This window comes from Tursiops truncatus, chromosome 6, assembly GCF_011762595.2.
Source record: "Tursiops truncatus isolate mTurTru1 chromosome 6, mTurTru1.mat.Y, whole genome shotgun sequence".
NCBI lineage: Eukaryota > Metazoa > Chordata > Mammalia > Artiodactyla > Delphinidae > Tursiops > Tursiops truncatus.
In genome coordinates, this window is record NC_047039.1 from 58,861,072 (window position 1) to 58,882,182 (window position 21,111).

Here is a 21,111-nt window from a genome sequence, read left to right on the forward strand (position 1 = left end):
AGCGGCTGGGCCCGTGAGCCATGGCCGCTGAGCCTGCGCGTCCGGAGCTTGTGCTCCGCAACGGGAGAGGCCACAACAGTGAGAGGCCCAAGTACAGCAAAAAAAAAAAAAAAGAAGAAGTGTTTACCAGCACTACTAAAGGGTAACTCCTATTTCTCAGATCATCCCCCAAGGGCTCCCTAATATCTTTTGGGAGCCCTGGGGCTGTCATAATGTACTTAGAAATCAATGCCCTCAGCTGTCCCGCTACCCCTACCTTTGTCCTGTGCTGTCTCACACAGGCAGCTGCAGAGGTCCCTGGCCACTGGCACCTCCCACCGGCCCACTCCCACCACACACCCCCGCCACCCTGTGACATCAAGGGCAGTCTTACCAAGCCCAGGGACACAGAGGGGAGATCCCCTTCCATGTCCAGGCCAGGCTCAGGTAGGTCAGTCCTGAAACAGCACTGCCCTCTACTCCGTTCCCCTAACGGAAGCTGTGTGTGAAGTGGCCCTTTCCTCCTCCGTATATTTCCTTTCCTTCTTGCTGTTTTACTCAGTCATTTCCCATGAAGATTCAGGCTCAAGTCCACAAGGATAGTTTTCTGACAAACAACAACTCTAAACTGACCCTCCCCTCTTTTACTGGCATAAGCACGTGTGCCTGACTTGCTTTCAATAGTTACTAAAGTGTTGAAGGCTGAGTGAAAAGAATATCTGACCAATAAACATGATTATATCGCTTATCACAGCTACCATTTATCGAGCACTTTTAAGACGCCAAGCCTTGTGCTAAGATCCTTTGATAAAAGTTCTCCTACTAACACCTCCATTTTACTGATGAGGAAACTAAGACTTAGAGGGATTAATTTACTTGAGCAAGGTCGATGACAGAGCTGGAGCCCAACCCCAGATCTGACTCCAAAGCCCAAGACATGCTCTCCAGACCCATATTCCATTCCTGTTTTCTCATCAATCACAGGAAGATGCCAAGAAGAAGGAAGTGACAGGTGCTACCAAGCCCGTCCCTCCCAAGGACATATCCACACCCTTTACAATGATCACTGCAATCACTGTAGGGTGATCCAACTTTTAGGAGAAAAAGTTTTCTGTCTGCTAACAGGCCGAAGTTCCAGTATTCACACAGAATAGTTCTCCCAGCTATCTTTCTTACATTTACCCACTTTTAAAATTCACAATTGGAAAGACAAAAAAAGTCACTAGCCTTTGAAACTAAAGTTATAGTACACACCAGGCAAATGATAATGACATTTTAAATATTGATAAAATGCAGATACAAAGAACAAAGTCATCAAACCACCACTCAAAACTTTTCTTTAGTTCTTGTTATAAAAAACTTCATGAATCAAAAAGTAAAGTGCCTAAATTATACTTCACAAAACTCAATATTTCTGAAGTAATTTACAATATACTTTTTAATCAAGGCATATCCCTGTGCCAAAAAGAAGGCTGAACAGCTACAGATTTTATATGTGTGATTATATTACATTTTCACATTACTGATGATGTTAACAAGTTTTACCATTCGTTCATTTATTAAAGTTTAAGCATTAATATTTTAGATTATGAAGTCTCATTAGTTAACTGTGGAAAACAGAACACCGCTTGCTTCATTTTCAGTTCTGAAAAATAGATGAATGTGAGAAACAGAACACGTGACTGTAAGGGATGCTCTGGTAGGTGCCCAGCCTCTCCTTTTCTGGATGAGGCCCTCAGCACCTTCACCAAAGGGAGGATCCTTGCCCCACATCCCGCTCACCCAGGGTCTCATTCCCTCCCCCAGGATCATGCCCCTGGCGAGGGAGGGGATGGTGGCCCGTATGCAGTGAATGGTCCAAGCCTGAGTATTAAGGCCTGGCCCTCTTGCCTCCATTCGGGGCAATTCTGAAGGGCCCTGCCAGGTCCAGAGCTGCCTCTGAGATCTGCCCAGGGCTCGAAAGCAGTCAACTTTCCCTTCTGCCTAGTCCTGCCTTCCTCCCTCCCCAAGGCCGCTGCTTCCAGCACACAAATCTGAGTCTCAAAGTTGGCTTCCTGAGTGACACAAACTACAACAAACAATTACAAAGAACATATTTGTAAGGAGGTGTCTCTTAAACACCAGTCCTGAAAACAGAAGCTGGGCGTCTCTAACTATGACCCGGAAGACAAAGTGTTTGAACTGAGGCCCTACAGGGACATCATATAAAAAGCCCCTGAGGAAATGAATTCAGCCAGAGCTTGGCCTCACACTTATGCCACCTGTGGCCCATTTCCAGACAGAGCAATTAGATGGGGGGAAAAAAAAAAAAAAAAGAAGGGCTAGGGCTTCCCTGGTGGTTCAATGGTTGAGAGTCCGCCTGCCAATGCAGGGGACACGGGTTCGTGCCCCGGTCTGGGAAGATCCCACATGCCGCAGAGCGGATAGGCCCGTGAGCCGTGGCAGCTGAGCCTGTGCGTTTGGAGCCTGTGCTCCGCAATGGGAGAGGCCACAACAGTGAGAGGCCCGCGTACCACACACACACACACACACAAAAGTCTAGCAGCCACATCTGTAGACAATCATAAGTAAGGCAACTGCAGCAAGAAAAAAGGTATTATAAATTATTAGTTGATATCACCCATAAACAACATAAAAGAAATCTTTACGTCTTAATACTGACCTCTCCAAAATACTCAACAGACAACATATTCAGTAGCATAGTGATTTTTCAAGTACTAGATGATCAAATGACTGATTTTCTGTTTTCCGTGGCACCCCCAGGGCCCCAGGGTTTCCTGAGGATACCTCAGGGAAGGAGTTGGTAAGGGAGAGGGTCCCACCAAACACATTTCAGCCAGGTCAGCTCTGCCTTTACTTTCAATTTTATATAAATTGCCCTCCTGAAGAAATTTTCAAATGGAAAGTTTGAGAACCTCTGTGCCAGGCCAGTGTTTTCCAAAGTGAGGACCCATCACAGAAAATTTTTTTCTGGTTTATGCATAAATATTCTGTGTAAGATTTGAATTCATGTAAGATTTAGATTCCAATAAAATTTTGCTAAGAACAAGTGTTCTGCTACTGCTAGAAAATAAAGGGGAGGGTGGGGGTACTAAAAGCTATATTTCTAAACTGTAAGTTTCATGAAGACCATTCTGTCCTATTCACCATGGTATCGCTAGCACTGAGCCCAGTACCTGACTGGTGGGTGGTTCAATAAATATTTAGTGAACAAACAGGAAAGAAACAAAACCAAAAGTCACCGAACACAGATGTAATGTTTTACAGGATCAAGCATTAATAAAACAGAAACAAACTGCTACTTCCAGAAGAATCAAAAATATAGTAACTTCAAAAATTGGTAATAAACAGAAACATGCCCATAAGAAGCTATTTGTCCATATCAAAAATTTTCAAATCCAATATTTTCCCAATGAAAAACAAACTTACCTTATACAGAAATCTTCGGAGGGCAGTATGCTTTCCAAGTGATCATTTATTCAAAGGATAATCATACCATCCATGAATAAGATAAAGTAGCTTAAAGAGTTCCACTACAATTGGCTTACAGAGTTCTACCACAATTATCTCCAACAAAGTATTGAAGCATTTTCAAGGAGATTTCCTGTGATTGAAGTTTAATCTTCAAGGGAAAACTACCTACACAGCCACTGTACAGTTGGAAACCTCTTTGAAAATTGAGAGGCTTTCAAAAGTGCACGTTACACAAAGCAACCAAGCTACCCAAAGACAACTCAAGCAACGTGCAAAAAACAAACAAACAAAAAAGGTATACAGCCTTAAATTTAAAAAAAAGAAGTATTCACTTATATGTGGATTTCTTTAAAAAAAAAAAAAAGATACTAATTCACAGAAAAAGAGATCAGACTTGTGGCTACCAGAGGCCAAAGGTGGGGAAACGTGGAACTGGAGGAACGTGGTCAAAAGGTACAAACCTCCAGTTATAAGATAAACAAGTACTAGGGATGCAATGAACAACATGATGACTATAGCCAACAATGCTGTACGATATATAGAAAAGAGAGGTAATCCTATGAGTTCTTATTACAAGAAGAATTTTTTTTCTTCATTTTCTTTTTATTGTCTCTATATGAGAAAATGAATATTAGCTGAAGCTACTGTGGCCATCATTTCAAAATATATGTAAATCAAACCATCATGCTGTATGCTTTAAACTTACACAGTGCTGTATGCCAATTATTTCTCAGTAAAATTGGGGGGGGGGGGCGGGGAGACAGTAAATAGTCACATGTTTCTGCCAACACCTGACATTCCGTAAATGATGTTACTATTTACTCAGGTGGGCTGAGAGAGGTAACTTATAAGAGCGAAGACGGTGACGGCAACCCATCTAATTCAAGCCCTTGTTGATGTATAATGCCTTGCCAAAGAATATTCATTTTTCAAGGAAGATTGTTAAATGGGCTTTTTTTGGTCTCTGGTCAGAAGATCATTTCAGAGATCATACAATTGGATGCTATGTCCTCTCAGAAATATATGTTATAAAATAACATTCCAGAAGCTTCGTGCACGAATCCTTAAATAAAGAAACCACGTATGGAGCCCCCACAAGTAATTAGTCATTTGGAGGAAGGGAAGAAGGGATGGACACAACATTTGGCTATATTAAATTTGGAGTGTATTGTCTGTGGATTTCTCTTAGGCAAGCTATCAAATCTGTTATTATCGCTGACAAGCAAAATATAGTAGAAGGTCTAAAACTTTCTAACAGGTTTTTGTAACTTCTAAAAATTTCCTATACATCAGGTCAATTCTATACGAGGCATCACACAAGATACATGACTATATTATTTTATAGGCTAATTTTGTAATATTTACCCACAAGAAACCAAGAAGAGTATTATAAAAAGATCAATAAAGACTGAAAGAAGCATGCTGCACAGCCCCCTGGGGGCCTGGTGGTTAGGATTCGGCACTTTCACTGCAGAGCTCCAGGTTCGATCCCCGGTCGGGGAACCATCCTGCATGCCGCACAGCATGGCCAAAATACAAAAAGTAAAAAAATAAAATTAAAAAAAAGCATGACGCTGTAGATATGTGATATACAAGTTAGCAGATCCCAAAAACAGAAGCAGAATCCTGCTTCAATAATTAAACAGGCCTATGAGCCTATGGTGGTGCCTGGCTCGACAAAGGTGCCGTGGTGCTGCCCTCAAGAAGCAGAAAGTCTCCTTGTGGAGACAAGACCAAAACACACAAACCAATGAAAAAAAAGAGTTCTGAAAGAACAGGACATAAAAAAGTGGTAAAACTGACTATCAGAACAGGACATAATAAAGTGGTAAAACTATTAGATATTGTGACTATTTAAGTCACGAGAAAAGAGAGCAACTTTGGTTCAAGTAGTCAGAAAAAAACTTAACAAATTACAGATTCTTTAGTTTCAAGCCCAGTGTAAAGATTTATTTTTGCCAATTGCCTCTACTTTGGGTAAAAGTTACTGATCAATTGCTAGAAATGCTTTTAATAAGTTAAACAAACATACATTTTAATAACTTTAATATTCTAAATATACATATTCATTCCATCTTAGGGAAATATCCCCACAGGACATCTTTTCAAATCTTACAGAAAATAAGTTAAGAGCCAGTTAAAGTAATTGAATCAGCCTTCCTAAAATTTTTAAGCAAATACTTGAACATTTATTTGGGATTTTCTTTGCCTTATATCTGTAGGAGACATCGAGTTTTATTCCCTTTGTGCAGCATAATTCAGGTAATAGCACTCTCCTTCTTAATGGGGAACCATCTCCTCCAAACACAAACGTGTAATTCTAACGGGGGCTGCCATTCTTCGTGCCTCTGCCCTCACTGCCACAGAGGCAGGCCTGTGACCCAAGCCAGGACAATCCTCATACCTTCCTACCCTTGGCCTCAGTGATTTAAACAAGAGATTGGCATAGAATCCAAGCCAGGAGATTCCATGGTCCCTCCCCAAATGGGGCAGCTTTCCTTTCTAGTGATACAGAGAGAAATATACGAGCCAGGGAGAAAAATGAAGGCAACATACAAAGAGAAGTGGGGCCCAGGATCCAACACACGCTGGCAACTTCCAAGGGTTCCAGACGTTTCTGACCATTCATGGCTATGTGAGCCAATTAAATTCTTCCTTTTGGCTAAGCTGATTCATAGTGAGTTTATAGTTCAAGGAGCCAAGACAATTTCAACAAAACATTCTCGATCCAGAGACATCCAATGCAGACATTATTTTTTAAATGGATTAAAAAATGTTCCAAATAACATGAGGAAATGCATGAAAATTAAAGTAAAAATTAGTTGACCCAAAATACTGGAAGAGCAAGGATTGTGTTATAGCCTTCAGAAGTTAGGCTGGTCCCCATCCTAGCAGTTCTTATCTGATAGGTTTGATAGACAAAGCACTCTTAGCTCTCAACAGGAACAGACTTGCTTTTCCCAAAACCTCATTTGAGGGGACTGAAAGTAAGTGTCTAATTGAAGAATCATCACCCATTCCCTAGAGGAAGACAAAATCCTCAAGGTAAAATTCGTTCTTTCTAAAATGTGGGGTTTTCTTTCTGATTTCAAGTAGATTTCCACGGGATGTCTACAGAACAAATCTGAAGCAAACGAAGCTGGACCAGTGGTCTCTCCCACTCTCAACTCCAATGGTTCCCCCATCCAAATAATTGCTATCAATTATAACAAGATTAGAATCTAGCCACATTTTATCCTTCTGAAAATCTATTTTATGCCATAGTTTTGTCCCAAAGTATAAGAGGCTGGTTTCTCTTTTGGTTCTGCAGAAAATCTCATTAAAAGAAAGTTGATGGTATAAACAAGAAAGACAGGCACACTTTCTTCTTGCCTGTTCCTTCACCTTTACTCTTTCCTTTTCTCTTTAAATCTATGAGAAGAGTCAGACAAATAAAAGTTAAAAATCCCTGCTGCAAGACTCACTAAGCGCCAGTCTCAGAGTCCTTAGTTTACAGATGTGGCCAAAAAACACCTACCTGAAACATCTGTTGTCTGGATTACCTGAAATGATTTCTTAAAATGATTAGCACAGTTCCTGGCACACATAAAAGATACACACTAAATGAAATGGAGTCACCAAAGGTAAAGAACATACTTCACCATCCTAGTCAAGACCTACACCTTGAAAAGTAAGCTGACAAAGAATGAACGCATTTGGGGTCACAGAAGTAGCGTTTATAAATCCATTTGTAAGCCTACCTGCAGAAGTACAATCAAAAAAAAAAAAAGCTGCTTTCCTATATGCTCAAGTCAAAGAATAATTTTTATAAAACAAATATTAAGTAATAAATATTTTCTACAAAGTGCTATCTAAAAGGCAATATTAAACAGTCTGAAAAGGAGGAAGAGAAATATGGAGGAAGAAGATAAGTTAAGCAACATAATTTGTGAACTGCTATATCTGCCACAGTAATTAGCAAGGCTAACAGCACTAATGCTTGTTTTCCATGAACTACATAGTATATAAATTTGTATTAACCTTCTGATTTTTCCCTAAGAGTTACGGATTTGATTCAGCAATGTCTTTTCATTTAAAGGGTTTTCCGGGGTTCTTGTAGGTGGTGATGGTGGTGGCTTTAAGTGAAAGAGTAGCAACAAGGAAATAGGCATCCTGAAGGAATTTACAAGCCCCTGCTATGCTTATCAGGGGTATCAAAAGTACTTAATTAATATAAGTTTAGATTTCCTGTATGAGAACCCACAGTCGCCAATCAGTTAGTGAAAAGGCATTACAACTCAACACTTCAGGGAAATGAGTGAGATTTATTTTCAAAATCACAAACACTAGACCTCACTGACTTTCCTTAAAAAACTCGGTGCTGAGCAGGGGTCTTCGGGACTCACTGTTTGGACTGCAGGTATGTGTGTGTGCACCAGTGTGGTTGTGTTTATCTCCACGTCAGGCTCAGGTCTAACTAAAATATTATCCATCTGATCATGGATATGATCAGATAATCATGGATATGATATCATATCATGGATATGATAATATTGCTTCCTGCTATCTCTGCACTCTCTTCCTACAAATACACCTAGCAGCTGAGTACAAAATTAATACCATATTTCTGGGGTATAGTTCCAATTTTTTAAACCTTTTAAAATAATATTATCTCAAAATATATACATAGATATGCCTAGAAGTGATCAAAATAACTTATGCAATTAATTTTATTAATACTTCAATTAAAAAATATTTATAAAAGTCTATTTTTCTTTGTTTTATTTTTATTTTATATTGGAGTATAGTTGATTTACAATGCTGTGCCAGTTTCAGGTGCACAGCAAAGTGATTCAGCCATACATATACATATATCTCTTCTTTTTCAGATTCTTCTCCCATATAGGTTATTACAGAACATTGAGTAGAGTTCCCTATGCTACACAGTAGGTATTTTGCTTATTTAGAGGTCAAATTTCTCTAGGAAGAATAATTAAAAGCAGAAGCAAACCATTGTTAATTCCAAGAGTATTTTTTCTATACAAACCATCAGAAGGATACAGCTTTTACCATTATTCAATTAGTCTTAACATTTCCAATTAGAATACATTAATGAGTCTAAACTTACTAAACAGATATGTCAACAACAGGAGTTAGTATTGTATGTTGTTAATTCAACGTATCATTAAATAGTATCGAGCTGTCCAATCGCTAAAGTAACATTCCGCTCTGGGTGTTTAAAGGAAAAAACCTCAATAAGGAATTCCTTCAGTAAGACCATTCATTGAACAAATACTTATTGAGTACCCACTGTGTGCCAAGCTCATGCCAGATACCATTGCAGGCACTGGAGACACGCTAGTGAGTCAGACAGTGAGGGACCCCCTTTCTGGGAGCTCACACTGTAATGAAGAAGATGTACAACACACAAGCTCAGGTCAACTCAATGACATATAATTCATTTGTTCTTTTAAAAAGACAGCCCTGAATTCTAAAATTCAGCAATAATCAAATATTTATTTATAAGTAAAGAGCTCCTTCTCTACCCCAGGAAGAAAGGAAAAGGAAAACAGCAAGAAGGGGTAGGGGAGATGGGAGAGAGTGAATGAATGGGGGGCAGGGGGGGAGAAAAGAAGGGACCGGCTGAGACAGACACCCAATGCGAGAATCTGCTCTCGGGCTTGAACCCTGCTTCTAGCTTATCACAGTTATACACACTGCCAAATATTCTTTTGCTTAAATTAGGTTTCCGTCATTTAGAACGAAGAATCCTTATTAATACAGAATCTATAAGGTCTTATACATAAGACATGCAATATATATTTGTTAAGTAAACGTATGAAATGTTAACATCCATTGAGCACTTACGATAATGCCAGGAGCTGTGGTATACGCGTGGTATACGCTTTGTATTTTATTTAATCCACACAACTACCTTACAATGTGGGCATCAAACCATGTGAGTATTTTAGGAGAGAAAATGGAGGCATGGGGGTTATGTAATAATTGTCCTGGGTGATATACTAAGTAAAAAAGCAATGCCAGAACTCAAAACATAAGACTCTGGTGCAAAAACCTGTGCTCTTAAATACTACACAGCACTAAACAAATCGATCTAAAGAAAAAGCATGGAACTAAGTTTATATTATACTGAATAATCTGACATTTTCTTATTGCTACATTTAACAAAACCGCACGGCTTACTGAATAAAATTTAGCCAAGTCCAAAATGCTGCGGCCCATCCTTAATTTTTCTAAAAAACATCCAGGAGAAACTTCTTTCCTGATTTTAGACCTTTCATAGCTTAAGACATGTCCTCTTAAACCTTACCTTTCTCATTCTCTACAGAGTACTAAATCTGAAAGTAACTTATTCATTATGTTTGGACATGATCTCAGAAAGAAAGATTCAAGGCACCATCTAAATTCTATTTCCTCAGCAATTAACCACTACCACATGATGCTTGGGAAAGAAAATTATATTTTGCTTATCCTTGAAACTCCCACTCTATCATATACAGAAATACATCATGCCAAGTTCAGGCTTTAAGTAATTACTATGACCAAAAAATTATTTAGTTTTATAATGTTATTAAGACAATAGTAATTATGAATATTTGTATAGTTCTTTACACTTTACAAAACACTTGTATACACAGTATAGCCCTGGACCCTCCTAGAAATCCTATTATGTAGAAAGAGAATAAATCATGCCTCCATTTGGCAGTTAAAGAAATTCATGATGAAAGGAGTACAGTGATTTGCCCTAAGTGATTTGCCCTAAGTCATTCAGCTGGTAAGTGACTGGGATTTTAAAACAGGTCTTCTGGCTCCAAAGTCAACATTAATTCCCAGAAAATAAATATGTTACCACTGACTGCCAAAGCAGTTTTCTATCTGCCTACTTCAAGCTTTCTTTTTTCCTTAAACCTTCATGCCAGAAATGTTTAAATAAATCATTAGCTCCTCTAAAGTCTCTTCAGTCGAACCTGTGTTCATGAGCACTTAACTCAGCAAAATCTGCTACATGTTGTGCACAGAAAAGCATGTTTCACGGCTTCTACCTGGAGCCAGGCCTACCAGCAGCTACTCAGAAATCTCTGGAAACTTGGTGCTCTTAACAGTTACATTTGAGACAAGAGTCTTTATAGAACATTTTATATATTTTCTTGTCTGCCCTTGAAAAGACTGATCCAAAACAATTTAAAACTCCCTTGATTCAAAATGAGAATTACTTACAGAGCATCAATCCTATAGTTAGGCCCTGTGTTAAGCGCTGATGATTCAAAGGCAAACACAGCCCTGAACTTCAAAGCAGGCACAGGAAAGGGCCAGCAGGGGTGGTCACAACCCCTTGAAAGGTGCAAAGGCAGATGTCTAAGGTGGGGCAACGCATGGTCCAGGAAGCCTTCAGGCAAAAATCAATGGAATACTCGGGCAGAGGACAGTAGTGCAGTCATGGAAGTAAGGAGAGAATCGTAGGCAGTCTCTGCAATAATCGTACCCAGAACTTGGTGCCTGAGAGAACTGAAGAATAGAAGGAAGTTGAAATTAAATGCCAGTCTGTAAGACCAGAGAGGAGGAAGACACACTGCCAGGGCCAGACATATTAAGCATGAGAGAGGGCACCCCTGGAGAAGAGTAAAGGTAACTCAACAAGGAGAGGACACCAGGGACTTCCCTGGCAGTCCAGGGGTTAGGACTCCACGCTTCCATGGCAGGGAGCACAGGTTCGAGGAACTAAGATTCTGCAAGCCTTGGGGAGCGGCAAAAAAACAAACAAACGAACAAGGAGAGGGCACCAGAAAAGGAAACCAGTGCAGGCATGTGCGCACACGCACGCAGAACATTACATCACCTTGTCATCCTCTCATTTTGTAGATTAGGTAAAAATATTCCAATAGTTCTGATCACACATTACAGAATTAGAGCACTGGAGAGCATCCTGATGAGTCTTGTCATTTTGTGAGTGAGGAAACTGGTCACAGAAGTACGGTTCTTTGCCCAAAGCCACACACATCGGTAGTCGAGTAAGGACTAGAGCCCTGATCGCTGCTCCCTGGAGTCTGAGTCTGCCACACACGTTTCAGTGTTCACATGAATTTGTATTGCTTCTACCACCTTTCAAACCTTACTTCAAATATATTATGATGACGACTGAAGTGAATTTTAATGATAATAAAGTTTACCTCAAAATTATTTATGTTGCGCTAATATAATCGTTCCTTAGAGTCATTTATATCACTCTTTTCCTACACTAGTCATCCTAGTAAATGGAATGTAGATTAACTGTCATAATTCACTGTTATGTTTTATTTTTTTATCATTATAAATAATGGCCAAGGTTAAAGATAATAGTGATATTATAAATCTACTCTTAATGCATATAATGGAGTCTATATGCTTAAAAACTAATAGAGTAACTAAATACAGAAAATATAAATACATTCCAGAGAGAAAGAAATACTTTGGAATCCAGCGTACTCATTCTCACTCATAAACAGTGGTGCTCTCTCCCAAAGACACAAGACTCTATAATCAGTCTTATCCCAGACAGAATATTCTCCTCTAACCAATCTTTAGGTCACAACAATCCTTGTCCCGGGTGGAGGGGGGCGGGATCACCTTTCTTAATAAGAAAGCAGAGACTTCATGTCAACTCCTCTAATACTAAAACCTCAAATTAATGTCCTAGGCATTGTCATGAATTTCTCCAAACCTACAGGAAAGTTTTGCCACTAACTTTTCAGACTTTTTTTGTTTTTTTTTTTTTTTTGATTTTTTTTTTTTTTGGCTGCACCACACGTCTTGCAGGATCTTAGTTCCCTGACCGGGGATCCAACCCATGCCCCCTAGAGTGGAAGCACGGAGTCCTAAACACTGGACTGCTGAGGAATTCCCTAACTTTTCATATTTCTTAAGGGAAGTATAGTATATAGTTGCCTATATACTAGATTTCACCAAGATGTTGAATCTACCAATTTCACATAATTTTATCCACAACAAAACAGAGGATCAGAAAGATCATGGGGATAACTATGCAGCTAAAAAACTACCCAGGAGCCTACACATTGTTTAAAATATGTCTCTGAGTCTCTCAAAGCCAAGTCCCCAAAGTACTAAAGGATGACACTCCAACAGACGCTACAGTGGGTGCTGAAGAAATATGACAGACTCACAGGTTCTAAAGTTTGTGCTCACAGCTGGTCCTCAACAAACACCTTGTAAGGAATTATTTCTTTACCCCATTCTGTCACCAAAGCCTCTCTAGGTCCTAGACCACCTATTAAAAATGTTTACATTTTATTTATTCCATTAAGAGAGCAGAATGCTTAGAATTTCTCAAACAAAATGTGTAAGTAAAACACTGTTAAAAATAAGTTACACAGCTTCTCACTAACTTTTTTCAGATCCTAAAACTCCACAGCAAACCAGAAAATACCTGGATTTCTCTTCTATGTCCTAAGAGCTTTGCCCTTGCTCCTAAAGCTTTCCTGCTGATTAAATGTCATTTTTGATCATTATGAACTTTTGCTATATTTGAATTTGCTGGAGAAAGCTTACAACTTCACACTTTGCCAAATGACAAAACCTCAAGGGCAACTAATGGCAAGATGGGGATAGAAATTATACACTGTACTCAACACCTGATCAGCAGGAGAACTTGAAAAGAGGCCATTATCTTTAAACTGGAGGCAAGAAATCTACCGGGCTAACACAAGCACCTGAAGAGCATCCCATCCTGTCCCAGCAGAATACCAGCAGAAACATTGTATTCCCTGGCTTGTCAAGTAGATACTTCATAAGCTTCTGTCTCTGAATTATCCTGCATGTATGTGTACGTTACAAAATACAACTGATATTGAAACTCTCTTAAGACTAAAACCCACAAAAACAAGTTCAAACGTGAAACTGGCTGACCACAAAGGACTCCAGGGTGATTGACAGACTAATAATTACAAATGTGTAATTATTTGATGCATTACATATGATGCATTCTACAGAGCAATAAATCTTAAAATCGTTGCTCAGAAAGATGAGGAAAGAGGCTCACAAACACAGGAAATTCCAAGTTAAGAACACATATTCACATTAACTTATTCTTTTCCCCACATCCATCATACAAAGAGCAATAAAAGGCCTCCTGATTCATCCCTCCTCTCCCTCTAGCCACCACATACTAAATGGAACTTGTCATTTATTCAGAGGGGACTAGACCAGAAAATCATTAGGATTACTTGATACTCTACATCCAGGAAGTCGATTTTCACTCCTAACTGCTGCCCGCATACTTTCCAGCAAATCTCAGAGAAGTAAAGATGCCAAACAAATTCTTTTTTTAAAATTTATTTATTTTATTTATTATTTATTTTTGGCTGCATTGGGTCTTCATTGCTGCACATGGGCTTTCTCTAGTTGTGGTGAGCGGGGGCTACTCTTCCTTGCAGTGCATGGGCTTCAGTAGTTGCGGCTCGCAGGCTCCAGAGCACAGGCTCAGTAGTTGTGGCTCGTGGGCTCTAGAACGCAGGCTCAGTAGTTGTGGCACACGGGCTTAGTTGCTCTGCGGCATGGGGGATCTTCCCAGACCAGGGCTCGAACCCGTGTCCCCTGCACTGGCAGGCGGATTCTTAACCACTGCGCCACCAGGGAAGTTCCAAACAAATTCTTTGAGACTAAATACCTATCAATCCATGGCCCACAAAAGGGGTCTACAGGCAATTTTAGATATACAAGTCACCATTAGCTTTATGGTTTTGAGCAAAACCCTAGGCAGAGTGGAAGACTCTGTAATAATTAATTGTTACAGTCAAAAAAAACTTTCTTACAGCTCATATAAATCTGAATCCACCAGATAAAGGGAAAAAATTCATCTTCAATGGGTTCATATTGCCCAAATTTCAAAACTCCAAAGCAAATGAATATTAAACATGTAACTTACCAAGACTTGGGCTCTCCAAAGTGGAGATAATTAATGCTGTAGAGGTCCATATCCTCAGTGTGCCACGCAAATGTGGTTTTCCACATGCCAAAATAGAGATAAGGAGTATTTACACCCTCAATAGAAATACCGCACTCTTCCTCAACCACATCCAAGACTGTGTTTAGGTGAGCTATGTTCCATTCATCCACACCCTAGAATCAGAGGAGAGAGGGAAAAAAAAAGCAAACATTAATAAACTCATAAAGATAACATTTACTGCTCAAAACATCATCTGCCAAAATTATTACACTGTGTATTTTAATTCACTTAGAAATAAAAAATAAAGCAACAATTATCCAAGGCATGCACGTGCGCACACACGCGCATGCACACACACACACACACACACACACACACATATTTATACAGATCCATGATTAATCATCCAAGATTACTACCAATGTAATGTGGCTCTATATAAACATTAGTATAAAATTGTACCAAACGACAGAGAATTAACGCCCCACTCCCCATTTGCTGTTAGTAAGAAAAATCATTGATTCAAAGCATGTGATCTGGAGCATGCTTTCCATCACTGGCACACCATTTAGTTTTGGGGGTTTCCTGGTTTTTAGCTTGCTTGTTTATTTGTACATTACTTAAGAAGTCATATTAACATCAGACATCATCTCAAGATACCACTAACAAAATATATCTTCTGTCATCCCTCTCTCATCCCCACCCATTTCAGTTTTGGCATGTGATACATCATTTCCTGAAAATTCAACTCTAATTATTGGGAAAATTCTTAGCACTATTCTAAGCCACAGATCATTATGCTTTTACTGCTTCTTCAACTAAATATTAGCCTCTTATGTTGATGGGAAATTTTTAACAAAGAATAACTGCTAAAAATACTTATCCAAACTCTGGCAAAATTTCTGGAATAGAGTAGTTTTATAACAGTAACCCAACATGACTGGTGATAGAAAGAGACAGAAAAGTTTGAGTCACTGATGTAAAAGTTAAAGTGGCAGGAAAAGATTCCAGTTTTATTAAAACTTACCAATCTCTTATTAATTCAGTGTAATTCACAACTGCTTACCATTTTTACCAACTATGTATTTTTCCCATATACTTTTCTAATAATCAAATTCTAAATATCAGAGATTAGGTCCATTTTTATGCAATCATGAGTAAATGGCAATGTCTTTAAAACTAGTTCAACCTCTTCATGGTGCTATTAAAGAGGGACATTAAATTTATTTATGTATACCCAAAAGGCCTTCTCCAATAACTATGCCAACGGCCTCCCAGACAACCATGTCTAATAGTTCCCTTATGCACTAAAAACTTTCGGGGCTGTTCTGTTTTCATTCTGGTCTTTAGATGACAATATAATCAGTGTCGTGATCTTACTTCCTTAAGCTTTTGGGTCAGGAAAATTGTTGATGGGGCAGTTAATGAAGTTCTGCCTCAGGTAATATAATTGAAAGTGCCAGGGGAAATAATTTAATTCCCAAATTCCCCAAGGTAGCCACTCTATCTACAACTTACACCCCACAGTAGGAAGTTTGCTATTTGGAAATTGTTCAAAGTAAGTATCCTTTTAGAGAAGATCCTAGGTTCCAACTTACAAGACCTCATAAAATTTCAATCAAATCATGTAAAATATTTTATCTCACTCTATTTATAGTGATACAATCTCTTAACTCTAGTCCAATCAGACTTCAGTCCAATCACTCTAATAATACAGTCCTATTTAAAAGTCATTTCTGAGGCAATGAATAGGAAGTAATAAATGAGTACCATATTATAGGAATCATTTTTAAACTGAATGAGCTTGCAAATTTAGGAACAAACCATCCCTCTAAAATTCCTGCATTTGGAGAAGTCTTATCTTTGTTTCTGACTGATACTATCTTTCAGAAATAACTGAGGCTGAATCCCTTGACATGCCTAGACCTGTGGGTCTAAAGGGATGAGGGAAGAGAAGAATGAGTGATGGCAAAAAGACCCAGATTATGGCTCCGGCTAATCACCGAGATTTTCTGAGCTTCTAGTCTTTCTTCGTGAAAGCCTGAGGGCTACAGTACCCTCCCAGAGCTGTTCAGAGTACTGAATAGGCTGAAGGACATAAAACCTTTGGAAAGATAAAATTTACTATGGCTTAGAACTGATTAAATAAACGTCTCCACTATTCTCTAGTAAATCTTACTGGAAAGCCTCTACCAAAACAAAAGCCAAAGACATGGTAAGTGATAATAAAGTCCTATGAAACTTACTATTGAAATTCTCCCCATTAATGGGCAAATCATATGTCTCCAGCAGTTTCTTTTGGGCAAGGCCAAGATTGCCATGATGTTTAAGCTTAATTTCTTTTGCTAAAATAAAAAGTCATATAATTTTAATAAAAGAGGTTATTAAAATATTAAGAATAACTGGTATAACAGAGGCTGAGAATAAATCTTACTATTTCCAAATTCCTTCTCCAGTTTCTGCTCTCTACTATCGATTGAACTGGCTAGCTGCCTCCAAGGACAGGTTCTACTCAAACTCTGAAGAGCACCAGGTCTCCTTCAGAGATTCAGACAAGGAGTACACCTCATTTGTCATTTAGGAGAAGTGTGACACCACAGTCTACCTCACTACTCTACACATACATATACACTACATCTATTCAAGACAATTCTGTAACACAGGTAACATTATACCCAAATGAACAAATGGAAAAAAACCCAGTGCTCCTAGAATAGTGGGAGGCAAAGATAAACCTAAATCTACCTGACTCTAGGCTTTCACTTATAAACTCTACGCTTCCAGTTCTGACCATGTTAAATACAGCATATCATCCTTTTCTCTCAGCATCAATTATCAACAAAGATCCAAGGAACTAAAATTTAGGACAGGCAAACATATAAAACTGCTACATTCTTCCCACCCAGGCATACAGCCGCCCTACACAAACACTGGCAAAGCCTATAAGAAAAGCTGCTTCACTTGGGAGTTGGTGATAGAATTTAGTGTAAAAGTAGCCTCCAGAAAGACCCCAGCTACAAACAAGCCCCACAATGACAGGTCGAAATTTGCCAAACCATTCAAAGCTTAAAGCTGTCAAGTCTCTGCAGAAAAGTCTGCACACCAGCCCAAGTTCATAGACAAATGCCTCTTCCCAGATCCCATCCCTTCATATAAAGCTCTTCTACACAATGTCCAGCAGTTGCTTATCTGCAATATCTGGAACTCACCTGACCTCCACTGGGCAGACGTTTCCTCCCTGGTCCCACCCCTCCCTTCATCCCAATAACCCAGTGCATTCTAAGCCTGCCCTGCCCTGTTTGTCTATTTACCCTGTATCTGCCTGGTTTTCTGAAATAATTCACCATTGGACCATAATTTGTACACGTGTGTAAAAGAGAAGTTTATCAAGGATCTTTCCTTTCAATCTCTGTATCATCAGCCTATCAAGAATCAGATGGCAATTTGAAAGAACTCCTAAATTTTCATTACCATAGGCACTCAGGAGCTGCTTGAAGACCAGGCTTTGGACTTCGGACTTCACAGAGGAAGTAAGCACCCCCAAACTGGCATCAGCATGAACGATGCATCTATAAACCTATGCAGAAAGACTGTGCCAAGTTTGAGCTCACGCCCTTGAGCTCTGGGCCTGGGGCCCTGAACACAGGCCACATCCAGGCCAGGAGCACCTTCTTCCCGGGACTATGAGCATCCGGGATTCCCTCTTGAGTGAAGGCACTCAGTCACTGCAAGACTGAAGGAGGACAGGACAGCAACATGCCACATTAGAAAACTTACCAGGAAGGAGTCGTTCCCACCTGATACAGAGAAATAACGCAAAAATCATAGCAAACCAATTCTTCCCAAAATAACCTTCTGAGGAACACTACTTCTATAAGAGGCTGTGGTCAAAACACTCTGGCATCCTTTTCTCCTCCTCTTACAAAGTTACAGTGCCAAGAGGCACTCCGAAGGTTCTGAGAGGCCATGCTATAAGGAAGCCTGTTTCACTTTGCTTAACTCCACTTTTCCCAGATGTGATTTGACCACCGGACCTTGTTTACGTAAGACATTAGTATCTTTCCTCAACAATGTCAATATCCAGCCCACATGTTTCTCCTCCCCTGCCCACCCGCCCTGCCCCGACTCCTGCCATCATCCTCAGCACCTTCAACGTTATCCCCACGGGGCTCTTTCCAAACAATGCTCTGAGCCTCCATCTCTCTACAGCTTCACTGCCACACGCCCAGCTCTAAGCTGGACTCAAAGTGACCAGCAATAACTTCTGAAATCTATAAATTTATGGGGAAAAACATCATTTCATTAGAAAATCCAATTATTAAAAAAAGAAGATCCACCTCCTAGGTACTGTAAAACGCTGAGAAAATACTAAAAGAAATTATTAAAGATTCTAACTAAAGTTTTCAGGTACTTTTATTTAGTATTTTTTAAAAGATTATGCTTTCCTCATTTGGCTCTAACCATCACTTTCTATGACCCTTAATGCAGTCCAGCCAATACCTACTGTGTACTGTGATCCAAACAAAAGACCATCCACCCAATTTCCACTTACTTTAAAGCTAGGCTAACTGTAAATTACTGCCACCAATTCATATGCCTGTAACAAGCCCTTGAAGTTTCAAAGGTAATGCAAATGAAGAAAGAAAAATAAAACTTGGTTAGTTTTAAAGACTTCAAAATTCAATCCATTTTGCACAGTAATGTGTGAAAATTGCACCTTTCAATAACTAAAACGAAAGCTCTGGTCACATTTTAAAATAGAGGATTTCGTTAGGATCTTTACACAGTAAGAATAAAATTAGACCCATGTGAAATTCAATTTCCTTTAAAGTTAATTACAATGTGTGATGTGATAGCTCCTTTTGTTTCTTCCTTTCCATGAAAATATCACATTCTCTAAACTTTCTACTTTTAAAACAAACCTCTTTTCCTTTTTGCATTTTTACACACCAAAATACCTACAATTTTACAGCAGTGCTTTCTTTTCTTTCTGAAAGTCTAGACAATAACCAATGTAGAGCAAATTCTGAAGTAACAAAAAAAATCTGCAACAGAAAGTACCATATAAAAAGACTGTTCATCTTAAAAAGGTAAATATGAGTACGACAAGAAGGAGGGCAGAGAAGAAAAGGGGGGAAATGCCCAGTCAAATAAAAGATTGCAGAGAGCTTGGGACTCCTGCCTTGATTCTGGACCACTGAGGCTTTGAGGTTAATGGTATCCCTGGTTCCAGGCAAAAGCAACTCCAATCCTCTTGGGAGAAAAGCATCCTTCACTTAAACCTGTAAATTCTCCACAAATTAAGATCAAGCCAAAGAATACAACCAAAGATCACTACGCATACAGGGAGTCAAGACCTCACTGCAGAAAGCTAGCAAAAACAACTGACCCTGCACCACCCCAAGGACTGTTGATATCAGAATTTTCAGACACTAAAGAATGTGAAATGTTTAAAGAAATAAAAAATGGAATCACAAAGACAAGAAAGTAAAATAAACTATTTGGAATGACCACTCAGATTTGGGGGGAGAGGTGGACTTCTAGAAATGAAAGATATCGGGCTTCCCTGGTGGCGCAGTGGTTGAGAGTCCGCCTGCCAATGCAGGGGACATGGGTTCGTGCCCTGGTCCGGGAAGATCCCAGATGCCGCGGAGCGGCTGGGCCCGTGAGCCATGGCCGCTGAGCCTGCGCGTCCGGAGCCTGTGCTCCGCAACGGGAGACGCCACAATAGTGAGAGGCCCGCGTACCGCAAAAAAAAAAAAAAAAAAAAGAAAGATATCATTATTAAACTAAAACTCATTGAAAGGATTAAACAAGAGAAGTATAAAATTTAAGACATGAACACACAGTGCAGTACAGAAAGATGAGAAGTAATATCTGAAAGGTAAAGTTAAGCATACGTAGGACAGAATGTCTAAGGTTCATGTATTCAGAGTCCCAGGAGACAGAAAAATACAAAATTATTGATAAATAAAGTCACTAAAAGAGAAGACTGATGAAACCAATTACATTAAAATTAAAATCTGTTCATTAAAAGACACTGTAAATAAGTCCATCTCTAAAAATTTTGATGTCAACTTTAGTTAACCTTAAATACACTGAGTTGAAGCTACAAAACAGACTTCTCAGACCTTTAGTGATGCTACAGCTTTTGTTTTACAGTTACCAAAACATCAAAATGCCAATTACATTTATTGATTAAAAACTGCTTATAAAGCCTTCATTATTACTCCTACTCTTGAAGACAATAATATTCTATGTGCACAAATATTTGGGCTCATTCTGGCATTCCAATATTCTTAGTCTTTCTAATTTAACTCTTTTCACAGCCATGTTCTGTGTAAAAATAATAATTTCTGTCCATCTTCCTTTTAAAACTAAAACTGTTTTTGTTTGATGTAATATAAAATATGGAATTGATTTTGCAGGGTCACAGATGATTCATGTTTTTGCTATATACCTTTGCACATTATTTTCTTATCAAACTAGTTACCAAGTATTTTTACATGCTTGTAAACAAACATATTTTTACAACATACCTGTATATATGTAAAGTCAAGTATTTAATTCTCGCTGTTCACTTTTAAAACTGACAAAGAAAAAAAGTGAACACTACAGAAACCATGGTAGAACTTTACTTGTTCTGGTCTTGGTTGTCCCATCTTTGGCAAGTCACATACCTACTCAAGAAACATTCCCAACAGAGTACGATAGGATGA

At 39.1% G+C, this 21,111-nt stretch overlaps 1 protein-coding gene across 7 annotated transcripts in view; it reads right to left on the reverse strand.

Moving 5' to 3' along the window:
• The window catches only part of KDM4C (lysine demethylase 4C), a 400,106-nt gene that overhangs the window by 305,133 nt on the left and 73,862 nt on the right, over window positions 1-21,111 (reverse strand). For all 7 annotated transcript variants that reach the window (XR_012332500.1, XR_012332501.1, XM_033858103.2 and 4 more), the window contains one exon: window positions 14,372-14,565. Coding sequence is in view for 5 of the 7 variants with exons in the window: in XM_033858103.2 (XP_033713994.1) it covers window positions 14,372-14,565 (194 nt within the window). In the remaining 2 variants the exon portion in view is untranslated. The remainder of the gene's footprint in view (window positions 1-14,371; window positions 14,566-21,111) is intronic.